We start from the raw sequence: 27,952 nt of genomic DNA, 5'->3' as shown, positions 1-27,952 counted from the left end.
GCAAAGTTAAAATTCAAATAAAACAGATGACCACTTTTCCCCCATTTTTTCATTGATTTGTTTTACATACATACATATGATACATACGTACATACTATACATACATACATGATTAACATTTATTTAAAAAAAAGAAAAAAAAAAAAATCTTTTAGAATCCAGTTTAGACAGCATGCCAAAGTTGAAGTACTGATTCAGTACACACACACACACACAACACATACGCTTACAACGACGCAGGCTCATACACACACAGCATACTCAAGCACGCGCATATACTCATCGAGCACACATAGACAGGCGCACGCACAGAACACAGGCACACTTGTGCACACATTAGTGAGAGCAACGTGTGGCCGTGTGGCAACACCGCCAGACGGGGAAGTGCTGCACGACAACGTCCGTCGTCCACGGCGCCGCCGGAACACGACGAAGTGCCTTGGCGACCAAAAGGGACAAAACTTCACAATCACAGACTCACTTCTCAGATCAGGGCAAAAAAAAATAAAAACCCAACTAAACAAACAAAACATGAGGCGAGATAAAGAAGACAAGGACGGGGCGGGGCAAGTTCTGTAAACAATAATTCAATGACTTATAAAAATATATGTATATATACACGTGATACATTTCCCTGCCCTCAACCGAAAGAAGAAAAAGAGGAATAAAAAGATGAGGGGACTGTGAGAAGTCAGATGAGAGCGGATGTAGCGTCAGTCTGTTCTGCTCTTCTCAATCACACACATCCACACAGACGAACGCGCGTGTGTGTGAGTGTGTGTGTGTGTGTGTGTGTGTGTGCGCGGATGCATGGGGTGGGGGTTTGTGGGTTGAATAACAGTTATACAGATATTTGAAAACTCAATTCACAGATGATAAAACGATCAAGAATGTCTCACCACGAAACCTGTAATACCATATTTTCTCTCATTTGCATTCAGACTAATGATGCATTAAAAGAAGACAGAGAAAAGGAACACCCTCCTCATTTCACAACGCTTGGTCATACTGTAACGGAGTAAAGACCGGACAGCAAAGTGAAGGCGGAGTTGATGGGAAAGGGGGTGGAGCTAGCAGCAGTCACTGGGCCTCGGTCCCCTCTGTCTGGGCATGAGAGAAAGAGAGAGAGAACGAGAGAGCACAAGTGAACGTGAGAGAGCAACAGCATGAGAATGAGACAGCAAGGAGAGAGAATGCAAGTTAGGGTACACATACGAGTGAGAGAGAGATGGAGAGAAAGAGAAGGAGGGAGAATGCAAGAAAGGCAGAGAGATACAGCGAGAGAGAGAGAGAGGGAGGGAGGGAGGATGCGGCCTTCCAGTCTTTTCTCTGGGCTCCCCTCACGTCTCTCTTTCTGTCAAGTAGATCCTGGTAGCTCAGTGCAGACTGACTTAGCTAGCTAGGTAACTCTATGGGTTGACTCCATTCAATTTTTTCTCTTTTAGATGTTAATCTCTGGTGGTTTATTTCGCTGTTTGTGCATGCCCATGGTCAGCTGTACACAGCCACGGTCAGCTGGACTGCGTGAGGCTCCATGTCTCCACCCGCGTGGCGCTGTGCCCCCTCACTACACCACCTCTGCTCCGCCGGCCTCAGAAGGTCACTCGTACTCCAGGAACTGTTTATGATAGAACAGCAGGTACCTGGGGGAACAGAAACACCGTCACACTGATCATCCTTGTGTTACCTCTGAAACGCAGCTAGTGCAGCCAGATCGTGTCTTTAGCAGTTGAAATCTCCTTGGAGCCCATTACATCAGAGGGCATTCTCTGAGCGGGATTACTAATGCCTGATGTTGCTGGTCTCCATCAGTGCACACTGTTGTTGCTGCCCAGGGTGTGGAGGCGGGGCTTGGTCGCTAAGAGCCCACAGGGACTGACCCCTCGCTGTCCAGCACGTCCTTAATGCTGGCCTTGGTGATGATGGCGTCGTCACACTTAAACCACTGGTCCTTGTGCTGGCGGATGAAGGTGGTGTAGTGACCACTCTCCAGTGTGCCCTGGTGATTCACTACAGCAAACAGGGAATACCTGCAGTGGAAGGGAGAAGAGAGAGGGGGAGGGAAGGAGAGAGGGATAGAGGGAGAGAGAGAGAAGGAAAGAGGGAGAGAGAGGGAGGGAGGAAGAAGGAGGGGGGAGAGGGAGAGAGAGAGAGGGAAGGTGAGGTAAAGCTGCGACATTTTTCCATCATACAGACACTGACGCTGTAGGTAATGTCGTGAGCTCTCACTTACTTGTTATCATTGTTTAACGAGTCTACTGGCTGCTGGTACTGTCCGTTCATCCGACTCTCTTTGCTGTGAATGAACATGTGCACACACACAGCGTTCTTAGTTAGATGGTGATGAGTATATGCACTACTAATTCCTCTCAGCACCTGCCGTGTTCTGGTGATTACGACAACGAGATCACAGCTTAATGTGATAAAGGTTTACTCAAATCCCTGAATTCATTCCAGTGCTGTCTTCAAGGTGTGTGTGTGTGTGTGTGTGAGAGTGAGAGAGAAGAGAACAGCAGGTGGCTGGTGGCCTGTGCTGCCCGTGTTACTCCCGCTTTTACAATCAATTCCAGAGGAGCGGTGGAGCAGCAGGGTGGAGCAGCAGGGTGGAGCAGGCCATAGTGAGGTGGTCTGAGCAAACCCACTCAACACACCACCACACAACACCCTTCCTCCACTACTGTCTAAATCAGTGCAGTTGAGCTCCTACTGGGTCACAGCCATGTGAAGTGTGTCCTGCCCCACTGCGTGTCCCTCACCTGGAGGCCATGAAGGGGGTCATGTCCAGCTCCAGGGGGAAGGACACGTAGGTGCTGATCTTCCGCCGCAACTTCGCCGAATGCTCGAACCGCTGGACAGGGGAGACAACAGTTCACCAGTGGAAAACCAGACTGTCTCAGGCACACACACATACACGTACACACATTCACACTTACACACACACACTTACAGATACACTCACCGGTCACTTTATTGGGTACACCTGTCCAACTGCTCATTAACGCAAATGCCAAATCAGCCAATCACATGACAGCAACTCAATGCATTTAGGCATGTAGACATGGCCAAGACAATCTGCTGCAGTTCAAACCGAGCATCAGAATGGGGAAGAAAAGTGATTTAAGTGACTTTGAACATGACATGGTTGTTGGTGCCAGACAGGCTGGTCTGAGTATTTCAGAAACTGCCAATTTATTGGGATTTTCACACACAACCATCTCTAGGGTTTACAGAGAATGGTCTGAAAGAGGAAATATCTAGTGAGCAGCAGTTCTGTGGGCGCAAATGCCTTATTGATGCTGGAGGTCAGAGGAGAATGGCCAGACTATCCAGCAGGATAACGCGCCATGTCAAAGTGGGAATCATCTCAGACTGGGATGTGATGAAACAGGAGATTCGCATCATGGATGTGCAGCAGACAAATCTGCAGCAACTGTGTGATGTTATCATGTCAATATGGACCAGACTCTCTGAGAAATGTTTCCAGTACCTTGTTGAATCTATGCCATGAAGGATTAAAGCAGTTCTGAAGGCAAAAGGTGATCCAACCCGGTATTATCAAGGTGTACCTAATAAAGTGGCCAATGAGTATACACACACACACACTTAAAATATACACACACACACACACACACTCACTTTGAGGTGGAAGCATGCCACGATGGGGAGTCTCTTCATTGTCAGCTGCTTGGTGGACTCCTGGTAACTATGGCAACCACTGCACTTGATCTTGGCGCTGCTACCCAAGTGCTCGGGCCGAGTGAATCTGTAGCAGCGCAAAAGAGTCAGCACTGCAGTGTGTGTGTGTGTGTGTGTGTGTGTGTGTATGAGGTGTGCGTGCGTGTGTGTGGTATGTGTGTAGTGTGTGCGTGTGCCTGTGTCAGAGCTGTGTCGTATCTCTAAAGCTGCAGACATGCTAACCTTCATGCCCAATATTCACATAGGAAGACTAATATTCTCTACCGCATGTTCTGTTGCTACCACGAGAGCCTCAGTAATGACCTTGAGACGGCGACGGCAGGTGTGTGTCCCCGTGCGTGTCTGTGTGCGTGCATCTGTATCTGTATACATGTCTATATTATGTGCGTGTGCTTGCATATGTGCGTGACTATGTAGACGTGTGTGTGTGCGCACGCGCGTGTGTACGTACCTGCGCAGGCAGTCGGTTAGTGTGGTGGCCCCTGGAGGCGGGCCTTCACCATTGACCACGCCTCCATCAGAGCCGGGACTCAGTGGCCAGAACGGAGAGGACGAACCGGGAAGGTCTAGACTGATATCCCAGAATGGGTCTATCGTTGTGGAAACGCCGCTGCAATGGAGAAGACAAGTCAAGCAAACAAAATTTAAAAATACTGTCAGAACGTTTGTTCATCGTTTGTGCGAAATTTGCACAATGAAATGTGTCGCTCAACAGTCCATTTTGAACACCAGATGGCATCAGAGGGTAAAGTGAAGAGATGAGTAGAGGCTGGAGCTCAGGGAGGAGACCAACACTGCGTTACGTTCCCTCCCACACTGCCGTCGGGCTTACATACAGCACACTGAATATTTCAACGCTATTGATTTGCAACTCTGTTTCACTGCTCTTACTAAAAAGGTAATTGTACACATTTGTGCACACAGAATGAAGGACATTGTCTCAAAAATATGAGATGTTTTTTCTCTCTCTCTCTCTCACACACACACACACACACACACACAAGTCATTCTTACTGGCAGACTTGACAGGTGACGTCAGACTGCAGACCCCCGGTGAAGATTTGGTCGATGATGCAGTTGCAGTGGTTTGGGTTGTTGGCCTTCTTGCCATTGTCATCTCCTTGGTGGACATCAGCACGCATGCACGTGCACACACACGTATGCGCACACACACACACACACACACACACACACACACACAGACAACACACACAACACACACAGACACACACACAGAAATTGTGATTAATGCCCAGTGGGGAGAGAGCTACAGAAGCCCACCTGACTTCCCCTGCACAGGCTACAGAAGGAGGGCTGTAGCCTGCCCCGCCCCACCCCCGCTCCGCCCCCGCCCCCGCCCCACCCCCGCTCCACCCCTGCCCCACCCCGCCCCTCTGCCTTCCCAGCTGTGCTCTCTCCTCTCTAAACTTTGGCGTCTGCTTCCACTTTTCTACCCATTTCTGCTGGAGTCTGAAGAGCCTGCCTTCCTACCAAGACCTGTTCTCCCCCTCATTAGAGCACGCTCAGACTTGCAACGGACACGACGATCCAGGCAGCAGTCCAGCCCACACCCCTGAATTAGGACCCAGTCTGTCAGCATCTATGTCAAGCCGTCAATCAATCAGGAGCCAAAGAAACTGCAGAGTAAGGAACTAGCATTCGCTAGTCCAACAGCGGGTGAACACCTCTCCTGTGTGTGTGTGTGTGTGTGTGTGTGTGTGTGTGTGTGTGTGTACCTTTGCAGTGGCGGTGCAGCACGTCCAGGGCTGCTATGAGGAACTCGTGCGCATCCTGCTGTTCATAGCCGGCCAGGTGTCTTGCGTGCGTCCACACCAGGTGCAGCAGGCGGAAGGGGATATGGGGCGAGCGGTGGCCAGAGTAGAACTGGGAGACGGAGGGTGAGAGCAGCGTTACTGAGCGAGGCCGGATGGGAGCGAGAGCTTCTGCAGCATCCGAGGAGCGTAGCCTTCACACGGGGCAGAGTCTAACTTATCATGACGCATGGGTAAATGAAACGATAAAGATCAATGCACAGACAAGGGCTCATTTGGTTTAAAGCCATCTGTCCCTTAGCAGGACAGGGCTGTGCGCTCTGGCCTCTCCTGTAAGCGTCTAGAGGCTTTTAACAGCTATTGTGGTATAATACCCATATTTTTAAAACAAGAGTGGATTGTTCGTGTACATGGGCTGGTCTGGATGTGGTTAGCAGTAGTCAAACTCAAATACAGGAGACTCCTGTTACACTGAGGCCCAGCTATAAACACAGCAAGAGGAAAAGGTTCCAATAAAATGTAAAATTCATATTGCATGATTTGACCCTTTACACCTCCTAGGACTTCAGAAGCACATTGCTTGCAAAAGCCGATAATGGATCTCGGACTCTTTTGATAAGGTCCGGTTTCTTTTTATAAGGTCTGCAGAAGCACTATCCTTCTGCGGTGCCAACAGGTGATTCGTCTTCAGAACAGTAGATGTTTAATGACATTAATTCCTTAAGTTCCCACAGTATAGAGGATGCTTTTTTCCCCCCTCACTGTTGCCATAGCAACATCTGACAATGCCAACAGACACATCATTAATGCAAAGTGTATTAGCGTTAAAACGCTTTGGCACCGAAAACTGAATTCTGATGGTCTGAAGGGGATCAACAGAATAATGGACAAGCCTTGACTCCCATTTACAGCTGAGCATGCATGTTGTAACTAAGACAGCAGACGACTTGTGCAGTAATGCGTGAGGGGGATTATTAGAGGATCATTAAGGGTTGAGTTACTTGAGGATTCTGAACCGCTTTTTAAATATTAGCCAGGTATTATGAGCAAGAACCAAAGGAATTCATGAGAAAGTATGAGCAACGGAATGATATGATTTCCTCAGGACATCTACAGCTGTGCATGTGGTGGTATTTAAACCAGAATTTTCAGACTTAACATGACGCATCTAAAAATGCTGTCCACATGCCGGGATGATTCCAGAGCTGGGTGAAATTTGGAGAAGGATGAAAACTATGATACGATATTATGAAACTATGATTTTGTGCAGTATCTAGGAGTCCTGCTTAAATGGACATGATAAATAATCAACTGAATGCAGGGTTGAAACTGTGGAAAGACATCAGAGTTGCTCTGCCTGTAAAACCTGGTATTTTAAAAGCTGTGTCATTTCCTTTTATAAAGGTCTTTTCTTCAAAGGACAACAGCAGTACCTTCATCCACTGACTTAGTAATGTCAATCCTGCTGTTGAAATCTTTAAGCACAGAGTATGCAGATTTATTTGTTTTATTGGTTTGTTGAAATTTTTGTTACTAATTTACCTCTAAAGTTAGGTTTATACTTTCGTGAGTGACCATAGCGCGCAACTCCGCCCACCTCGCACGAACCTCCGCGAACGGTGGAAGCGTTTATACTTGCTGCGTCACATTCTTTGCAGTGTTGTTCGAAACGATATGTGGTAGTTAGGCCTGTGTTGAAAAAATCTATTTTCCGATTCAGAATCGATTCGCATATGATGATCTGATAATCGATTCGTACGTCCAAAGATCGATTTTTTTAGTGAACTTTTACCCCCGCCTCGTCACTGAATTCACGCAGGCGTGCTCGGTCTAACTAACTGCAAAACAACATGGCGTCGGACAGTGCCGGTAACGACAATAGTCAAATCGGCAATCTAAAAGCAGAAGGACAGTTTATCCAGTGTCAGTTTACAGTTAGTCCATGTCACTGACAGTTTACCCAGTGTTTTTACAGTTTAAAAAAGTTTAAAATGTTCTTGTAACGTTGGGCGCAAGGCGATGGACGAGACAGAATCCTTTGCACTTTCCAAATCGTTACGTTTATTACATTTACCGAAGCGCAGACAGCGCACATAAAACACGTTTACATAGAACATGTGTGACTCAAACAACGACGAGCACAGGACGCTGCGCGAACACACAAACCCCACGTGACGAGACGAGCCACAGGTGAGACCAGTGACTGTATATACGGTCTCTGGGTGAGACGGACTATCACAAGACGCACCCGCACCCACGGAGATCCACAGACGCAGACGAGTAGACGCAGACAACGTTAACACACGCCCAAAAGGGAGGGGTCGGGGACCGTAACATGACAGTTCTGTTCTTATATTCGCACTTTAAAGAAAAATACACGTTTACATTTTATACTTTCAGTTTATTAAGTGTGAGCACTTTTAAAATAAAAATGCATTTCGTAGCAACAGCTTTTGGGTGAATTCTTAATTATTTCAATCATAATAATAATGCACTGGTTAGTGTCCCAGTAGGAGTCCACTGTTGCAGATATAGACACCTCAAAGATGTCCTCTGTTTATTGTCCTGGATTACCTTTCTTGAAGGTAGATTTATGATGACCCTTTTCACCAGTCTTCCAGCCATCAGTAACTACCAACTACCAGTAACTATTTGCTGCACTGTAAAAAAAATCTTTGTTTGCTTATGTTCTGTGAATATAAAAATTTATGTGGGCAAAGCATGAAACATAAAAATAGTTACTCCAAAAACAAAAAACGAGTTGTGCCATCAGCTGCTGCATTTTTACCATTCAACTTAATATTTTGTGTTCAGTGAATGAGCATTATGGTTCTCAGTCAACATGTCAAGTCCAAAGTAAAAAACTGTGTTGGGCGAGCAATAGTGGTAGTGGTGAAACTAATGCGCATGCTCGAGAGAAGATTTTCTTGGCGCCTTCTGCACCAAAACTAAAATGAAGACCCAGCGTTTCACCGTTTATCTAGACTCTAGATTCTAGAGGACTTCAAACGTTCACTGAGTGAAGTTAATGTGGATCTTTACTAAGCTAACACAACTATCTTGGTGGTGTTTGTTGAGTTTGAATTTTGAACTAGGTCGTATTTCAACATATTTTCCAAACGTATAGTTATCAAAACTAGAGCTAAGCCAACAAGTTGTTTTTCAGTATTTAACTTTGCTATGAGTTTAGTAATGTTAGTGTTAATACTGTTGTGGTTGGCAAGGACAAGCTACCGATTAACGGTTAACACTAGAGCTCCTGGGAATTCAGGATTCTGAGGACATCACCCCTCCTTCTTCTCCTTCTTGCCAGCAATTAGCAAAGCCAAACATCACCCTTTATTATGTTAATTCACAGAGCAAGACTGAGGCAGCAGCCTCACCCAGAAAGTCTCTGATCACAGAGATCACAGATCACAGATCACAAACAACCAGAAACACAAATGCTTCTATCAAATGCTTCTAACACAAATATAGATAGATAGATAGATAGATAGATAGATAGATAGATAGATAGATAGATAGATAGATAGATAGATAGAGAGGTAGTATAAGAAATGTACAAAGAGCAAGATTCAAGCCTGCTGTTTAGATCACAAACAAGCAGAAACACAAATGCTTCTATCAAATGCTTCTAACACAAACATAGATAGATAGATAGATAGATAGATAGATAGATAGATAGATAGATAGATAGATAGTATAAGAAATGTACAAAGAGCAAGATTCAAGCCTGCTGTTTAGATCACAAACAAGCAGAAACACAAATGCTTCTATCAAATGCTTCTAACACAAATATAGATAGATAGATAGATAGTATAAGAAATGTACAAAGAGCAAGATTCAAGCCTGCTGTTTAGATCACAAACAAGCAGAAACACAAATGCTTCTATCAAATGCTTCTAACACAAATATAGATAGATAGATAGTATAAGAAATGTACAAAGAGCAAGATTCAAGCCTGCTGTTTAGATCACAAACAAGCAGAAACACAAATGCTTCTATCAAATGCTTCTAACACAAATATAGATAGATAGATAGATAGATAGATAGATAGATAGATAGATAGATAGATAGTATAAGAAATGTACAAAGAGCAAGATTCAAGCCTGCTGTTTAGATCACAAACAAGCAGAAACACAAATGCTTCTATCAAATGCTTCTAACACAAATATAGATAGATAGATAGTATAAGAAATGTACAGAGCAAGATTCAAGCCTGCTGTTTAGATCACAAACAAGCAGAAACACAAATGCTTCTATCAAATGCTTCTAACACAAATATAGATAGATAGATAGATAGATAGATAGATAGATAGATAGATAGATAGATAGATAGATAGATAGATAGATAGTATGAGAAATGTACAAAGAGCAAGATTCAAGCCTGCTGTTTAGATCACAAACAAGCAGAAACACAAATGCTTCTATCAAATGCTTCTAACACAAATATAGATAGATAGATAGATAGATAGATAGATAGATAGATAGATAGATAGATAGATAGATAGATAGTATGAGAAATGTACAAAGAGCAAGATTCAAGCCTGCTGTTTAGATCACAAACAAGCAGAAACACAAATGCTTCTATCAAATGCTTCTAACACAAATATATATATATAGATAGATAGATAGATAGATAGATAGATAGATAGATAGATAGATAGAGAGCACATGAATTTGTTTTCCTGTCTTTTCCTCTCCTTTTCCAGCCTGCTGTTTAGATCACAACATTTATCAGTGATGCAGTGATGCAACGCGACCATGCTAATTTTCGCTAGCAATGATATGGGATTTCCTATATAACATTAGCATCAAGCTAATTGCACCATATAATTTCTTAGCTTTTCATACGCGAATTCAAACGCGGAAACAGAAAGTGTTTGATTACAACAAATATTATATAGTATAGTATATGAAATATACAAAGAGCAAGATTCAAACATTTTTATTTATTTTTATTGTTTGACGGGACTCATTAGAGAAACTGTCGTCTCTACGTGCGATTGAATTGTAACTTTTGAAACACGAGTCTACAAATTTTCTGCCGTTTGTTGTAGTATCGGTAACATACAGTCTGCTTGTAACTTCAACTTTTTCGTGAAGTATCACGTTTAGTGTTTTGGTCATATGAGCTTGGGGGTGAGCCAGCTTGTGCTTTGGCAGGCGTATGAGCTGGGGGTGAGCTGCTTCCACCGCATTACCAAGACAATGGGCGTTAATCCCTTCACAGCAGGGGAGTGGGCTACATGGACCCCACCAAGCCCTGTGAAATTTTTCGCTTCTCTAGGAGCTCTAGTGTTAATTAACCGTCATGCGTTAACTGTCCATTTGGAATTTAACTACCTCACGTCGGCAAACTGTTAGCATGCGGACTAACGTTAGGTACCTAGCTAGCTAGATCTGCGTAGTAATTAAGCGTTTGCTGAAGCCCAATCGATTTCTAATTAAGTACTTTTTTAGATACTTTTTCCAACCACATACAGCTCCGCGGTCAGTTCTCCCGTTTCCCTGGGTGTGTGTTGTATGCGTGTTAGTGTCCCCCCTCCCTTAGAAACAGTGTGTTTTTGCCGTTAGCGTATTGCTAATAAATTAGCATTGAGCTAACGTTGGTGTCATGGCTCATTCTTGTCCTCCTGACTTGACGTTTCAATTTTTATTACATTTATAAAGCAGCTCTCATATGCCTGTTTGGTAATATTTTATGTTTACTTTTTGACATGCAAATAAAATGCACAATTACTTGATTATATTCTGTATACTTTGAATTTACTTCATAAAGCATAAAATGTATAGTTCAGACAACTTGGATACTAATGAATAATTACCTGAACTAAACAATTGTAGCTGGAACAACATAAAACATTTTGTTGGACTCACTAGGTGTATTTGGTTAATATATAACATTTTGTTGGCTCAACTTATTTTCTTTAATTAGACTGAATTCTGTAGTTGTCAGCAGAACTTAAAATGTGCAATTTGCAGAGCTTAAATTAGACCAACTAAAAAAATTAGGTGCAACGGGTCACTAAGATTTTTTTAGTTGGTGAGACTTGAAATTTTTTACAGTGTGATTAATATCGATATAATACTAGTTTTAACATGTTGCTTCTGTACATATTCAGGAAACAGCTCAAATACATTTTAATAATACTAAACCCTGAATTAGATCGAATCGGATCGATTAAATCGGATGAAATCGAAATAAATCGATTCTTAATCTTCAGAATCAGATCGATTCTTGGAATTTGAATCGATACCCAGCCCTAGTGGTAGTATAAAGAAACACCCCTCAAAAACAGGGGAATGAATATTTACCTGACGAATTTTAATGTTGCTTTGTGTTTCAAGTTTGAAAAGTGTTGGAATTTAGACTAAACTACTTCGTTTCACAACAAATAGTTGTCTGACTGAACAGTTCTCCTGTATTACGTTAACAAATACGAGTATTGTAATTCCAGGACGAAACATGAGAGAACGTAAAGACGTTAAGATTGGGCATTCTGAAAATAAACAACCATAAATAATGTGATAAAGCGAATTATTTCAAATTATTTTAGAGTATATGTATAAATATTTAACTTAATTAAGTTTAACATGCTGGGAAATATTGAAAACGGACCTTGGAAGTGATGTACAAGTGCTTGAATTCCACCTTGTAAAAGGTGTATGAACCCTGCAAACATGACTTTGTTCATTGTGGTGAAGCACAGCATGCGCAAGCCACCGCAATTGTGTCATTTTTGCCGAGCAGACCCTAACGCCAGTCGCAACGTGTCAAGTATAAACCTAGCTTAGTTATAAGTATTAAGAGATTCTTCTGTAGGAGTTATGTTTTGAGAAAGGAACGTTGCACTAGCATTGTGACATTTGGACACAATATTCTGTATTTTAATCTTGATTGAAGCATGCAAGTAGTTTTAAATGCTGTGTCATTAATGGACTTAAGTTCATATTACGTACACATGTAAGATTATTGAGAACATTTTACATTTTATGATGAGTGGAACAGGGAAAATGCCCCACTCATATGTGGACACCTGACCATCACACTTCTAAGAGCTTGTCAGACATGGTGTTAATATGGAATATAGGTTTATAACACCATCCATGTTTCTGGCAAGGTTTTGCATTACTGTCTATGGAGAAACTGGGCCCATTCAAAAGAGCATTTGTCAGGTTATAGTCCAAATCTTGGATGACGGGTCTCTGTTTACTTTCAACATTCAGATTCAATCTCAAAGGTGCTCAGTGGGGAAATTTCATGAAATGACTGTGGAATAATGTGTACTGAAGAGCTTATAGGATGCCACCTTTGCCAACATTGTTTGTCTATGGACCCACACAGCTGTGAGATTTTAGACGTGCTAGCAATTAATTCAATAGGGAAGGGAACCTACATACTCCTGGTCATACAGTGCAATAAGACCTTAGAAAACATGTCCTACGAAGTTCCTTTGTGGAAATACAAGGTATTCTTAGAACAGAGACCAGGGAGTGTGTGCATGCTTTACCTCTTGAAAGAGCTGGGACATCTCGCAAACGAGGCAGGAATTGGCCTGCATTTCACACTTGTGTCTGTCAGACAGGAAGAAGTCCCTCAGCAGTGGGGTGTGGGTCAGAGCCTGCACTATGCAGTTCATAAAGCAAGTGTTGCCCAGGTTTATCAAGCCCCTTAAGCCTGGAGAGGAACAGAAAAGCAGAGAGAGCCACAGAGGGAGGGAGGGAGGGAGGGAAAGAGAGAGAAACAGAGTTGCATCACACCCCTGTGAATACTTGGTCCTTTCTACAGCCCTTCCTCCCTAACTAGGTGACCAGGAGCTAAGATGCCTGTGGGGTTTGGGGCACAAACACTTTGGGCAGACAGAAGGCCAGGCTCTTGCAGAAAGGCTAAAAGGTGTTTCCTGGCTCTGCTCCAAACCTAAATCTCCCAGACATCTGCTCCAACGCGGGCTTCAGTTTAGTTAAAAGGAGGCAAGGGAGAGGGATGGAGAAAACGAGGAGCCCTGCTGTGAGCGCCTAAACTGTGGGTGTAAACAGGAAGAAAGGGGGGCAGGGTATCTGCACATTTTAAAATCTCAAATTCAATGACTTTTAAGACCTTTTTAATACCGCTCACAAGAAAAAAATAATACCATTACTGGGGATGCAGGTGTGTTCCACATCGTGGACTGGTTGGGGGTGGCGGCGTCGAATGAAAATTGTTGACCGGGGGGCGGAGGCCTACCGAGCTTGCGGGAGGGGACATGGGTAAAAAATAAAAATTAAACAAGGGAACGTTTTACCATTCGAGTGCACGACCTCGCGAATCGACAGCGCGCTAGACCCTCGCGCACGGGCAGAGCCACAGCGTGCGGACCCTCGCACCGCTCGCGACATGTCAAGTAAACCAGGCTTAGGAGTCAGTGATCTCTACCAAGATGATATGCCATGAAGTCTTCCAGAACCTTGAAGCTGGTCAACAAAGTCAATAACTTCCTCTATGTTAGCTATGTTATAAACCAGGCTTTATACTTGACGCGTCGCGAGTACTTTTCAAACCTGAAACACAAAGCAACATTAAAATTCGTCATAAATGTTCATTAAAAGGCTTAGAATTCGCTTCAGATGCCGTTTATTGATTGTGATTCCCCGTTGTGCAAGGGAAGCTACAATGTCCTCATGACGCATAAGCAAATAAGACCTAATAAACGCATCTCTGTTCATTGTGGCATAAATCTAAACAATCAAAGTATATACAGTTTCAGGGAACGGTTACTGCTTCTCTCCTTGTATCTGCAATGCATGCGCTTAGGCCAGTAGTGTTTGCAAGTGAATGAATGAAAACATGCGCACGATTAAAACAAAACGTGTGCACGAATTGTTAATCGTGTGGACGAATTACTAAATCGTGAGCACGAGTTTAATTAAAACGTGCGCTCGAATGGTAAAACGTTACCTCGTTTAATTTTTATTTTTTACCCATGTCCCCTCCCGGGCTCCGTAGAGGCCGTATACTCCAGCGCTAATAATCTAGCGCTAGGACCCTGGAGCGGTTATTTTCTGCATGGTCCTAGCGCTAGATTCGGCAAAGTTCACATCGCGCCATCTACCATGCGGAGTATACGGCCGTTGCGGAAATTTTAATATACATATCGTCGGTAAAATAAAACAGAACAACTGAGCAACGCACACTTATAATAATTTAATGCCTCCCCTCATAAAATTCCAGACATTTAAAGACATTTTTAGGCCTTGAATATGGAAAACTAAATTTAAGACATTTTAAGACTTTTTAAGGACCCGCGGGTACCCTGGGGGCGGGGGGGTGCCTAGCACTTTGTGTAGGTGATGCACAACCTGGGCCATGTCATCCTGTCCACCAGTGTAAGACAAAGGTAAGATTTCATCCTGTCCACGAGTGCAAGACAAATGTAAGACTTCATCCTGTCTACAGGTGCCCACCTGGTCCTGAGACAGACGCCCATGTAGAACACTGGGACAATGATAACTTTATAATATATTGTATTTGGGTATCAGACCTTTGCATATTTGGATACATTCACAGTAATGCACTAAGTAGTTATTTGCTTTTCCATTGTAGTAACTGTAATGCTCATCATCTAGAGTGTATTAGTGCATCAGATAAGTAATTGTGTGCGTTTTGGAAGGGAGAAGGAATGAAAAGGTGTGCGCACACGAGAGAAAGAATGAAACAGGTCACACACTCATTCAGGGTAAACAGTGCGGTGTGACCGAGCAGGGCAGCAGATAACATTGGATGACCTCTGCCATCTGCAATCCCTGCACACAGGCCCGGAGAGAAAAACTAATTTGGAGAGATTAAACTGCATTGAACTAAGCACAAGACTAAAGCCCACTAAAACACGCTGCAGAGTGAACTAGTGCATTGAGGCACAAAGCTTCAATCGGACAACGGTTTTTTTTAGACCACTTCAGTATCTGGAGGCATAGGGGTTGATGGGAAATGGAGTTCCAACCTATGGTGCAGTTTGCGGTTATTTTCCGCCTTTTGGGGTTGTGTCGAAGCAGCTCCAGTTCTCGCTTGGTGGGCTCCCATGTTGAATACTTCTCCCCGATACCTAAAATCGAACAACAGGCAATATGACTCACATGCTATTAAAAGAGATGTGGTAAGACTTTATGGTTCAGTCTATAAATATGCTCTGCATTATTAATGGAAGTGTTATGTTAACCCTCAGCTTCACATTGCTCCCTGGCGTCACGTATGTGTAAATGGAAGAGTGAACCGAACGTGGCCATTTGCCGTTCTGGACGGGCGTTCTGATCGGTCGCCCGTCCAGCCAGCTGTGGTCCTCTAATCCCTCGGCTGTTCCTTCAGCCGCTTCTGCCACCCAGCTACAACATGGCCGCCAAAGGAGAGTGGAAGAGATCTATACAAACCGCTACCTTGTAGCTTCCACGCCTTCCTCTGTTCCTCTTTGGCAATCTGTTCCATGTCCTTGTCGTATATGTAGTCTTGGCACACAAAGCAGTACACTCCGCCATACAACAGGTCTATAGCTGTGTGAGAGCATGACAGACAGATGGGTGGAGAAAGAAAAAAATATATAGTGTTAGTAAGTGAGGGAGGTTTTGCATTGTGGGGTTTGTGTATAATGCAGATAGAGATGCACTGTGGCCCTGTAAAGAATTCAACGAGGAGACACATAGTATACAAGACTCATCGCAACAGGCCCCCCCAGACAGTGGGAAAGAAGAGTTGATTAACGTCACTTAGATTACACACTGCTGAGAAGCCCGCTAACACCGCTGATGGTCCGCTAATCTTCGCTAGCTGTGGTCCGGTGTTCTCATGGAATAAATAGGTTTTCAACACATCAACAAAAGGGCATGTTTGCTTACTGAATGCTAGGTTCATGTTGGCAGCTCATGACCAAAATGCATTTTTCATATTCATATGCATATTTCAAATACATAAATTCCTGTCATTTCCTGATCTGAGATCAGTGAAATCTCAGTATGTGGCACATCTCCACAAATCAGATCCTTGCACTGCCGATCCATGTGCTTTGCTCCCATAGCAACGTGACGAAGGCCTGTTACACACAGACGTGCTAAACTCTTCCAGGTGAGGCAGAGCTGTGGGGACTGTTGTCGCCTCAAGCTAGCGCACGAATGTTAGCATCAGCAGAACACCTGGGCAGGTGCGTGCTCAGGAGCAAGGAACATCTCACACCAAAAACACTGCCATGAATTATGAAGAAAAAAGAAATGAAGAAAAAATATCAATAACCGAAAACCAGATATCATTTGGGGTGAACATGAAAACGTTCTAACTGGTCTTTATTTTATTTTTAAACTGGGGCATGAATGGAAAATGACAATGCTCACAAATGCAGGCTGCCACAATGGTGAAGACCAACACCACCATGCAGGGAAGGAAAGAAACCAATGGGAAATGTAATGCCATAACACACCATACACTTGTGGAATGAATGACTTATCATGCAACACTCAAATTATACCATGATGTTCCTTTAAAAGTAACACTAGCAGATGTTAAAGGTGTTTGTCAGAGTTTTTAGAAAACCACAATGGGATGATGTCACACTCAAACAAGCCCAAAGGGCCAAATCTGACAATGAGCCTTTTGTAAAGTGACCGGGTTTTATAGTTTAAAGTAGACAGTTGTTAAAAGACTCATTTGGTTTAAATAGGCCCATAAATGTAAAGGTTTCAAAGCTCCATGGACTTTTTAGGCTATGCTTATATTCAACATGGACGGACACACACACACACGCACACAGAGAACATTTTAATGGACTAGCTGTTAGCATATAGACCTATACACGTGAAGACACAACTGACACAACGCCTTCTAAATTAAGATGACCCTCTAACAAAAAGACCATTTATGAATTCTGGAGATTTAGTGCTCACATACTCTCCTAAATCAAAGGTGGACTCATAACTCCTCGATGCCCACAGTCACACGTAATGAAGTGCTGTGTGCAGGTGTGTCTGCTGCGTGTAGGTGTGTGACATCTGCTGTCTGAGATCCTTCTATGCCCTGGACATCTGGACAATGGGACAGAGAGGAAGGAGATGGATTTAACATTATTTTAAGGAGCAGTACTTTTTTGAGAGATGAGAATACCAATAAACATGCCTGCCAGGCCTTCAGTATTGCGTTCGGATTCAAAACTACCATACATTGCAAAATCAGCCCAGCCATGGTGTGAGGGCCTGGTTTACTAAATAACAGCAAATATATATATCTGATATATATATATATATATATATATATATATATATATATATATCACATTCATGGAAAATGTTCAGCATAAAACCATTGTTGGCCTGTTAACTAGTTAAAAGGCAGCTTTCTGACAGGACCAGCTTTAGTTCCAGTGGTTGGGAGGCTCACTGTGAAAGGACTGCTAGCCACAACATTCAAGAAACATGGAGCAAGAAACACACTCCCAGGTGACTTACAAGATCACATGTATCCTGATCATGAAGAAAGCCGAACAAAGCCAGGCTCTCTTGGGGAGCACTGGTGTCACTAAACCACACGCACATTCCCAGTTCAACGTAATCAATACCAAGAAGGCAGATACCAAAATGAACCTGGCCGTTGGTCACAGGGTCTGCAGATCGATAGTGAGAAGCTACACCGTGTACTTTACATTGGCACTTCTGTTCAGACTAGGCCTTAAACCACGACTTGTCAAATTCCTTCTAAAATAAACTGCTCAAAATAAACTGAAAATTCTCATATCCAGAATTTTGCTTCAGAATAACAAAAACAGCAACCTCTTATACAGGTTATTTACTCGTTCATTTATTTAGCTATTCTCCAGTGAAACACCCCCCACCCTAGTTTTAGACTAGGGGTCTGCATCAACTTCAATGCAGTGGAGACACTGACTTCTACATTGTTAATTTTGATATATTATCATTTTGAGATTATGAGTGACTGATATACGAGTGTCATTTTCCCGCTGCTATTCAAAGCTAGAAGTTAAGAGGTTTTCAGGATGACCATACATGTTCGTCTACAGTGACGAGCAAAACCATTCAAAGAAATGTCATCACACACGACAACGCTACCCAACAGTTTTATATACCAAGGCCAGTTAACTTCGTAAGTGCATCACTCCAGGCACTTGGCAGGTGGAGGCACTGCTGATGTAGATAGCCTCCATCCATGAAGGTTCCTCCTGTAGCACTCCACAACATGGCGTCCTGTACGGAGACACATGTTCTCTTGTCTATCTTTCCAACTCGAAGAACACAAGTTATTTAACGAGCAGGTGCTCCAGCTGTAATTCTGCACTACTCACCATGAGGTTCTGAGTGTGGTGAAACTTAGTGTCGATTATGCTTAATATTCTGAATATTCCAATGCATACACATCAGGTTACTCTGTATTTATGCTGGCCCTGTATCTGTAAGCGCATTTGGGATAACCCATAATATAACCCATATTAAAAGCACACAGCAAGCACCTTCCCTTTGGTCAAACCCTGGTCATGACGGTGCCCGATAACGACTCCAGTACAGTTCTGCCAACCTGACTTCACTGCACAACCGTGCCGACACCAATAGCCGATTACCGCTGACTTAGCAAAATGGCTTTGTAAAATATACCGCTGCCTGTCAGGAAGAGCAACCTTCTCAAGAAAGGCTTTTCTTTTGGGAGCAAAACACTGAAATTTTCATTTAACAAGCATGCACAGCTCAAGACTAGATAAACAAGGGACTTCGTCACCAAAAACCCAGCCAGGAAGGGTGGTGGACGGGCTCCTGGTCGTCCATGCAGTTCCGGCTGCCTGGAGGCTCGTGCTGCATGCGGACGTGGTGAGAGTCCAGGCGGGGGAGGGAGGGGGGTGAGGTGAGGATCTCACACCACATGTGCACATGTGACTAGAATAACCCAACAGCATGGCAGGCCTTCAGGTAACCATGGAAACCGGCGCAAGAGAACATACAAAAAAACACCAGGCCGAGCAAACGTGAACGAGGCGGCCAATCGAAGAAAAAAAAAAAAAAAACGCAAATGGAATTCACTGGAGGCTTCTGCCTTCTTAGACTGTAATTCAGACAGGTTTTTTTTTTAACCCTGGTTAATTTCTGGTGTGTTGATTAAGACGACTTAATTACACGCCCTTTCGTCTGTGGAGATTAAGTCTAGGTCCACCCCTCCCTTTCCTCTTGAGCTGAGAGCGGTACTCTGCAGATACCCGATGTTGGTGGATAACCTAATTAAACATTAAATCAAACTGATGCGGCGGCATGGGGGGTGGGGGTGCGGACACCACACTGTCCTGGGGAATGGGGGGGGGGGGGGGGGGGGGGGGGGGGGGGCTGAAGTCCTAAAGGCGCTGGAGGGTGACGATACATGTGCTGCGATAATGTTGGGCATGCTCATGATGAAGAAACTAATGATTATAGTGTATGTGTCGGGGGGTGTCTGTGAGTGTGTGTCTCCTAAGACATTAAGAGAACAAGACACAAGTTTGTTCAACATAATTAAAGTTATTTCTTTGGTGCCCCGTGTGAGGTAACAGGATGGTCAGCATATATGCACGTTCATCTCAAGAATGTGAAGTTTGGTGTAGCTGAACTCGCCTACAAGTGAACTTTAAAATGGAAGCAGTAAATGCTCCGTGTATAAGCCTTCTATATAACGTGCACTCACACACACCCACCCCAGATATTGCTCCCCAGCACTCTACAATTACCCTCTTATCCATCTGTTTATGTGTACAGTTTGTTTTGTGGCAGAAGGGACCCTCCCACCTCGTTAAAGGAGAGGGGATAATTACAGGCCTTTGATCTCAGCGAGGCTCTGGGGAGTAAGGAGTGTGCTTTTAAAGCAGGCGTAAGCCCTCATACTCCACTGGTGAACAGGAACGAGGGTCACAGTGACCGGTAGGGCCTTCTAACGGAGAGTTGCTGTTTGGGATTATGGCTCCGCCTCTTAGTTTAGTACTGTTCTGCAACCGCATTACGTTTGCCAAGTTAATGTCTCTGCGCATGTCATCCCCTTGCGTTTCTCGTTAATGATGTGTGGCGACGTCGATGTGTGTCTTTGGTTGCGCTGCACCTGGTTTTGGGAGGGACCTGGCTAAAAGTGGCAGGAGTGGGTGTTGTGATGGGTGGTGCGTGGGTGTCTCACCCAAGTTGTGTCTCTTGTTCTTGGCGTGATCGTGGATGTGCTTCTTGGCGAAGCATCCGAAGAAGACGCAGTGCAGGCAGGAGTGGAGCCGGTTCAGGTGCGCCCCGCACATGTGACACATGCATGACTTGGCCTGGGAGAGAGGGCAGAGAAAAGACACACAGGCGTGTGCGTTCAGAGACGTGGACCCGAGGTACAGAACACCGTCCTGCTCCTGCTCTCTGGGTGGGCGGGACAGTGCTGCCTGTCGATCAGAGCGACGCTAGCCAATGGTGGGCGTCCGTGGGCTCCGGCCGGTAGGTTATTGGTTTTCGGCTGCGCCGTGTCGCAGCATGACAGCAGCTTGAAAACACGCTGCTTCGTTCGCTCGTCTGCACCCTGGGTGGCAGCCGTCATCAGTTAGAGGAGAGCTAGTGGGTGGCAGCCGTCATCAGTTAGAGGAGAGCTAGTGGGAGCTGGCATTACAACAAAAACAAAAAGTACAGGCCACACAGGAACAAATGCCCTTGCTTTCACTCTATACTCTTATTAGTGAGTAAGGATGTCAAAGCATCTCCGGCACGAATAAAATCAACCAGACTGATACCCGCTGCCAAAACAGACAATCAACAAACCAGAACTTGAGAAGAGACTACAACAGTAAAAACATGGGAGTAGTCAGTGAGATCAGTATTCCAAGCCCACCTGTGGAAGATGTTGCACATGCATGCAGAGGATTAGGGTCTGTGCATCCATGTCTCTGGAGGGAAGAAAGTTTGAAGCTGAAAGCTTTGACCGCTCGGTACCGGACCTCACATGCACCGGCAACAAGGGAGTCTATACAGAGAAGTGCTCCGAACAGGATGCCTTATTCCTCTGGCCCTTCCATTTCAAATTCAACAGGTTAAGCCAAGATGCAACTCTCACACACCCACACTAAAGGCTAAAGATGGTGAGGGTGGAATAGAACAGGAGAAATTCAATGAGGGATCTGAGGAAATACACAATCAAACTGTGACAAGAAGGGAGTTAATCCAGATGGATGCATACATGAAAACAGGACTATTTAATTCATTATTGAACAAAAAAAACAGAGTATGTGGACATAAGGTATGATGGGAGAGAGAAAGAGGCGTCATTTTTCATCCTTATTCCGTTAGAGTAATTTGATCTGAGACACTGGGAGAGAAAGGCTTGTGGTAAGGTGAGCTTAGTAAACACACACACACACACACACACACACATACACACACACACCTCTTCAGCAGCTCCTAACACACTTCAGTAGACCTGCAGTGTGTGTGCTGCAGTTCAGGATGGGCGGCTCTGCTGCGGCTCCACAACAGCCACAGAATCCCCGCCCACCCATTGGCCCCGCCCTCCATTATCCACTGCCCTACTCTCTCACCAGCTCCGTGCATCTCTCTCAATCCCATTTGGCCCTCCAAGCTCCACCCCCACCCCCCACCTCCTGCCCCCACCCCCTTTCCCGAGGCTCTGCGCTGCTGTTAACGTCTTGTTAGATGATGTATTGATCCGCACATCGGTGGAGAGCGGCAGGCCTGCTACACAGAACAAGAGCCTGCGTCTGATCCTCTGCCACTGAGCAGACTCTCTCTCACACACTCACACACACACACACACTTTACAGCAAAACAAGTTTCATACAACACTGTTAAACATTCAATTTGGAATGACCAAATTTTCAGTTTGCCTGCTGTTCTTAGTGTTACCCTATAAAACAGACTACCCACTTCAACAGACTGTGTGTGCATGCATGCGTGTGTGTGTGTGTGCTGACAGTGGGGCACATGACCTCAGTGCGTGGCGGAGGCGGAGAGAAGGGCCCCTCTGTCAGGCCTGGTGGTGCCCAGCGGAAAGGGAACCGCCACCACTGACTCAACCAAGACCAACATCAAAGGAGAGGAGGAGCCACAAGAACCAGGCTGACCGACTGGGTGATGGAGCTTCACTGGGCACAAACAGTACTCACACACACCCAAACCGCCTGCGCACGCGCGCACACACACACACACACACACACACTATCCATACAGACGCATATACTCACACGCACACACACACACACACACACTATCCATACAGACGCATATACTCACACGCACACAATCCATACAGACACATACTCACACGCACACACACACAATCCATACACATACTCACACGCACACACAAACCATCTGCGCGCGCGCGCACACACACACACACTATCCATACAGACACATATACTCACACGCACACACAAACCATCTGCGCGCGTGCGCGCACACACACACACTATCCATACAGACACATATACTCACACGCACACACAAACCATCTGCGCGCGTGCGCACGCGCACACACACACACACACACACACACACACACTCGAAGGCACTAAGAGTAAGGAACATGCACAGCCTGCATTAGACTGAAACGCCTCTTTTAGGTAAATGGTCCTCTTGCTATTCACAGCAAATGAAACAAATGACACAGTCAACAACCCTGCATGATTGAACTTCAACATAATGGGGCTCGTTGTTTCCCCAAGAATCACGAGCCCAATCACCACACCATAATCTATTTTTGCTCTGATCAGTGTGAGGAATGGCACACAATGGTCAATGGTATCAATATTAGCAATCGGGGACATTTTATCATCAGGATGATCTGAAACGCGTAGGTGAAGGGAAGGCATGGGTCAATGCCTGCGAGCGGTAGACCTGCCAGACCTGCCCGTTGTCATGCCGCCTATCCAAATCCTGCTTCGGGTTTCTGCGGCAACCGAGCACCCAATCAGCAGCCGGCTGCCGCATCTCCTAGGTCTCAGGAGAAGTAGGAGGCATGTGGGTGATGAAGAAAGTCAGAGGAAGAGGAGGGTCACAGAGGAACAAAGAGGGAAAAGAGGATATATGACAGTTCAAACACATGCAGATGAAGCATAGAACGAGAGAAATAGGAGGGAGAGAGAAAATGGGGGAAAAGAGGAGGAAAGAAAGAGGAGAAGCAGGAATGACTGTGAAAAGCTACATATGGCACCGCAGTGCAGTCGAAAGAGAGGGCTGGCATCTTAGCCTTGAAGCACTTTGGTGGTGTAGGTATGGGAAGGCATGGACAACGTACATTATGTGGCCTATATTTATTATTTAAACGTGAAAAATGTCCATTTTGGACATTTAAGACCAATAAATAGTCTTCCACTTTGCCAGCAAATAAACACGCGTGGTGCGTGAACGATGAGCTGTTTGTCCAATCGTAAGAAGAGGCCAGCACCGGCACCAGAACAATCACTGATCTTTTATGTAGATCTCTGTCCACATATTACCCCTATTAAGCTGCAAATGTGCCGTCATCACATCACCGTCACGCAACGTTGAAAACCAAACAGTGTTTAATTCATTGTCAGGACATTATGAAGCAGGATTTTTATGGAGGTGAATGATGAAGCTGTGCAGGAGGAGTCCGGCCTTTCTCCCTCCACCGCATGGCACCGTCACGCTGATTTAAAATGTCCTCCACACCCCTGAAGAGTCTCTTCAACTGCCTGCTATCTGGCGCCTTGGGCCTCTTCAATGTCTTCCTCCATAAATTCATCTTGATGGTCCATAATGGATGACTCTCACAATATGAGCAGGTCTGGCCTATATACTCTAACAGCAGCTTCTCAGAATATGAAAAATGACTGGCAGTTGGAGTGGGGATGAATTATTGATGGTAGGCTAGGAGATCATATAACAACGTTGGCCCATAGATATGGTGCATGTAGTCCATTAAAAGTGCCGTTAGCAATTAATAAGGGAGACATTAATAAAGCGACATGTCATGGCTGAGGTGGGTGCAGATCACTGCAGAAAGGATATGGGAACTTTTGCAGCATGGTGATACTTGAAGAGCATCATCCTTGCTTCTCTAAAGTGGGCGGAGCACATTCTGATGATTGATCTCTTGGGTAAAACATTTTCCAGAAGGATGCCTCTGTTGATCACGAGAAAGATAGAGATATACACGACAGGAGAAAATTGTTTGTTTTATTCCCTTGACAGGCCCCTATGTCCAGAATTACAAAACATAACAACCATACTATGCAGAAAACAATGCACTGCAATGAAGACTGCATCAAAAGGATTTACACCTTATTGAATTAGGCCGGAAATCTGTTCTGTTCACAATTACATTTCAAAGTGTTTTAAAAATGGAATTATCCATTCAAGGACCCATTAGCACTCCAATCAGAAGCCATCAATATATTTGTTTTCCTGTTCTTTGTCTCTGCTCTTCTTTCTTTTCACCACGTACATTTAATTCTAGTTACCATGGCAGTGGGGTGTCATGGCAGCAGGTCGTTGATAAAAACGTACTAATGATATGTGACCATGGATCCCAAACCATAACGTGGTGTCACTTCATCCACACGGTGCTTTCTCAACCCACCCTAGTCTTCTAAAAAGCATCGCAGTGCTGCAATATGCCTAAGCGGAACAGAACCTGAAGACACTGGCAGAGACGGACCTCTCCGAGCTCGCACTCTTCTAAGCAGTGAAGTGCTCGGAGTCTTCTGAGCAACTCTTGAATTAACAAACAGTCGCAACGCGAGCCTCGTTTCGCAAAACATAATCTGCCGTCAATAGCCTCCTTGTTATTGGCTGGAGGGGTGTGGGGGCGGGGTGGGCAGGCAGATGCGTCTTGAATGTTTACAGAGCATCTCTCATCCCCGTTGTCGGCGCTCATGTTCTCACCAACAGATGAGGAGCGAGCTCGTTTCCTCTCCTCCTGCTGCACCACCCCACCCCACCCCACCCCACGCTCTGGTCTAGAAACTGCACTACAGCACTGGGAGGGGGAGGTCTTGCTAGCACAGGACCCACTGCACACACTTGCCCAATTGGAAGAAGGAACGCTCGTCTGGCTGCACCCCCTCTCCTCCCAAATGGCTAAAACCCATTTTCTTCCTTATGTTTGCTTGGGTACATGGGTGAAGATGTCCAGCTTTCAACTGAGACGGTATAGCAGTAGGTTTAAATGGGACAGACGGAGAGAGGCTTAGATTTATTATTAAATACTCTAGAACCAAGAATCTCCCAGCTGCAGATATGCTAACCTCATAATACAGCAGGGTCAGGACAGAAAAAAATGAATGTTTATATGCAGGCAAGGAAAAAAAACCCACACACATAGCAGACAATAAAAACAAAACAGCTGGAAGGGGCTTCCTGAAGGGTCATATTCAAGATCTCAGGATTTCATCAGGGGACGTGCTATTGTACTCACTACTGTCTTGTTGATGCAATCCCTGGTGTCTTATGAAATTACTAGAGCTCCCACCTTCTGAGAATATTAAATCTGCCTAGGTATTTGAAAGGAGCAGTATTATGTCCAGAGTCGGACATAATATGCCTGAGGAAAGGAATGCGGCAATCACACATGGCAACCAATGGCCAGATGAAAGAAAGAAAAAAAAAAACTTGGTTGGATGAAGGATGAAGAGGATGAAGATGCAGGCCTCTTCGATGCAAAAGCCAACATAATGCTTTACAATTTTGAACCATTCACCCAAAACTGAAACCTAGACTTGTACTTCCAACACATGCCAACATTTGACAATGTTGTGCACAGCTACTTCAGTAGTAAAATTGCAGAATCTACAATCACAGTTGTGACAGCTTAAGAAAGAAGCCTAAAAGCCAGAATATTGACAACCAGCCAAACACTTCACATCGATAGCTCATCTACCAGCGACTGGTGTACACGCCTAAAAACCTAAGGTCTGAGGCTAGTGATGACAAGTGACGCTCTTATAATCCATTTGACGAATTGTCAATTGCCTCTAAGCTTTCTTCCTAATCACGAGTTACTGCCCTGGCATGCGAGTATTAGTCGTGGACAGTCAAACCATCCATGTCCTGGAGAACAAAACCGCTCAGCACGGGCGGCGTGTCTCGCTGCATCACATTGCGCGAGACGAGCGCGGGAGCTCGTGCCGTCTCGCGCAGGTTGGATGCTGCCGACCGCGGATGTAACGAACTACAGTCACCGTTGGGTTTTTTTAGCGTTCGTATTCAGAAATAAAATATAGTTAAAGAAAGCATGTTATCGTCTAGTACGGACTGGAAACAAAATTGTTTAAAAATCAACAGTGAAAACGGAAAGGGTGGTTAGTGAAAACGGTCCATTACGAGATTCGCCAGTGATTCGTTTAACAACGGCACCATCACGGGAAACTTCACAGTGAAACGGCACCGACGCCAAGTTTGACCACCGCGCAGCCAACGGCGTAACAAAACCGCCCAGCACGCAGGCCACGCCAATGTCGGTGTGTTTAAGCCATGAGGTGAAGTACACGAAAACACACAAGGTCACAGCCCAGCCCCGGAGAACGCCGTCATTAGCGGCGAGTCCCCCCTACACACACACCACCCCACACGGCGAAGCCTCCACTTCAGACCGCGCAGGCCAGCACAGACTCCCCCGGTGCGTCCAGCGAACACACACTGGGCGTGGGATGCGAAGGAGCCGTTCACTTTCGTTACTTTATACGAAATACCGTGTCATACGGACATATTTGTTCCAGCAGTCCCGGCTAAGCATCGGCGGGGTGGCGGGGGGGAGAGGGAGGGATGGAGGGCTTGGCACGTCCTGGCGTTGGTGCACTCGGACTAGCCACATATTTACCTTGCGTTTCCTGGTTTCAGCCGAGCCACTCCACACAAAGCACTGATATATGACTCGCAGATTCTGTTTCCAGTTATCCACTTTAAAGACGTTTACGTGGGAGCACCCAGCCGGACTCATGACAGAAGCGACATCCGAATTGCTATTTATTTGAACGATGAAACGTGCTCCACCGAGTCAAAGGAAGAATTATCCACCAATTGTTCCGTTTTGGCGAGCTATGCAGGCGACCACGGCACTGACGAAGATACGTGTGCTACACATGCGGCAATCCTTTTGCGAGATCCTCGTTTCAAAAATCACCGTCCTTAATTATGCCAGTCTCCAAGCTATAGCTTCATATCATTCGGGCCACTTTAATATTGTATTTTCCAAGTCGGATGTTTTAATGGACGGCAATGGAATTCAAGTGAACACCGTAGGCGATACGATCCTTACAGCATCGTTGTCTGATTGGCAGAGAGCTTATCCTGTTCCAGCTCGATTGGCTTATGCCAGTGTCATTTCTCTTTCCAGCACCGCCTCTTTCGATGAAAACTATGAAATGATTGGCGAACCGGCCCGTCTGTCTTCGTTCAAAGGCATGTACACTGCACGAAGCTTTGCAATTGGGTATATCTAGAAATGCCAGGCCAGCTTGTTAGTTATGTCAATCATTACTACCCCCCCCAAGAAGTTTAGT

At 45.0% G+C, this 27,952-nt stretch overlaps 1 protein-coding gene across 3 annotated transcripts; it reads right to left on the bottom strand.

The window, feature by feature from the left end:
• Window positions 1-21: 21 nt before the first annotated feature.
• Window positions 22-27,725, bottom strand: usp22 (ubiquitin specific peptidase 22). 3 transcript variants are annotated; one of them, XM_076987968.1, is made up of 13 exons: window positions 27,271-27,725; window positions 20,620-20,752; window positions 15,879-15,992; window positions 15,449-15,550; window positions 12,983-13,149; window positions 5,433-5,580; window positions 4,711-4,813; window positions 4,148-4,306; window positions 3,637-3,763; window positions 2,757-2,848; window positions 2,234-2,296; window positions 1,881-2,030; window positions 22-1,643 (listed from the first exon to the last, which is right to left on the bottom strand). In XM_076987968.1, the coding sequence occupies exons 1-13, from the start codon at window positions 27,388-27,390 to the stop codon at window positions 1,601-1,603; spliced, it is 1,521 nt and encodes a 506-aa protein (XP_076844083.1). In that variant the 5' UTR covers window positions 27,391-27,725; the 3' UTR covers window positions 22-1,600. The 3 variants fall into 3 exon arrangements, with proteins under 3 accessions (XP_076844083.1, XP_076844084.1, XP_076844082.1); XM_076987969.1 differs by lacking the exon at window positions 27,271-27,725 and adding an exon at window positions 21,304-21,934 and having other exon boundaries at window positions 4,711-4,816; XM_076987967.1 differs by having other exon boundaries at window positions 23-1,643; window positions 4,711-4,816; window positions 27,271-27,724.
• Between the last annotated feature and the right edge of the window lie 227 nt (window positions 27,726-27,952).

The sequence above is a fragment of the Brachyhypopomus gauderio genome, unplaced genomic scaffold (genome assembly GCF_052324685.1).
Source record: "Brachyhypopomus gauderio isolate BG-103 unplaced genomic scaffold, BGAUD_0.2 sc57, whole genome shotgun sequence".
In the NCBI taxonomy this organism is placed as follows: Eukaryota; Metazoa; Chordata; class Actinopteri; order Gymnotiformes; family Hypopomidae; genus Brachyhypopomus; species Brachyhypopomus gauderio.
This window is presented reverse-complemented; position numbering and strand designations above follow the sequence as displayed.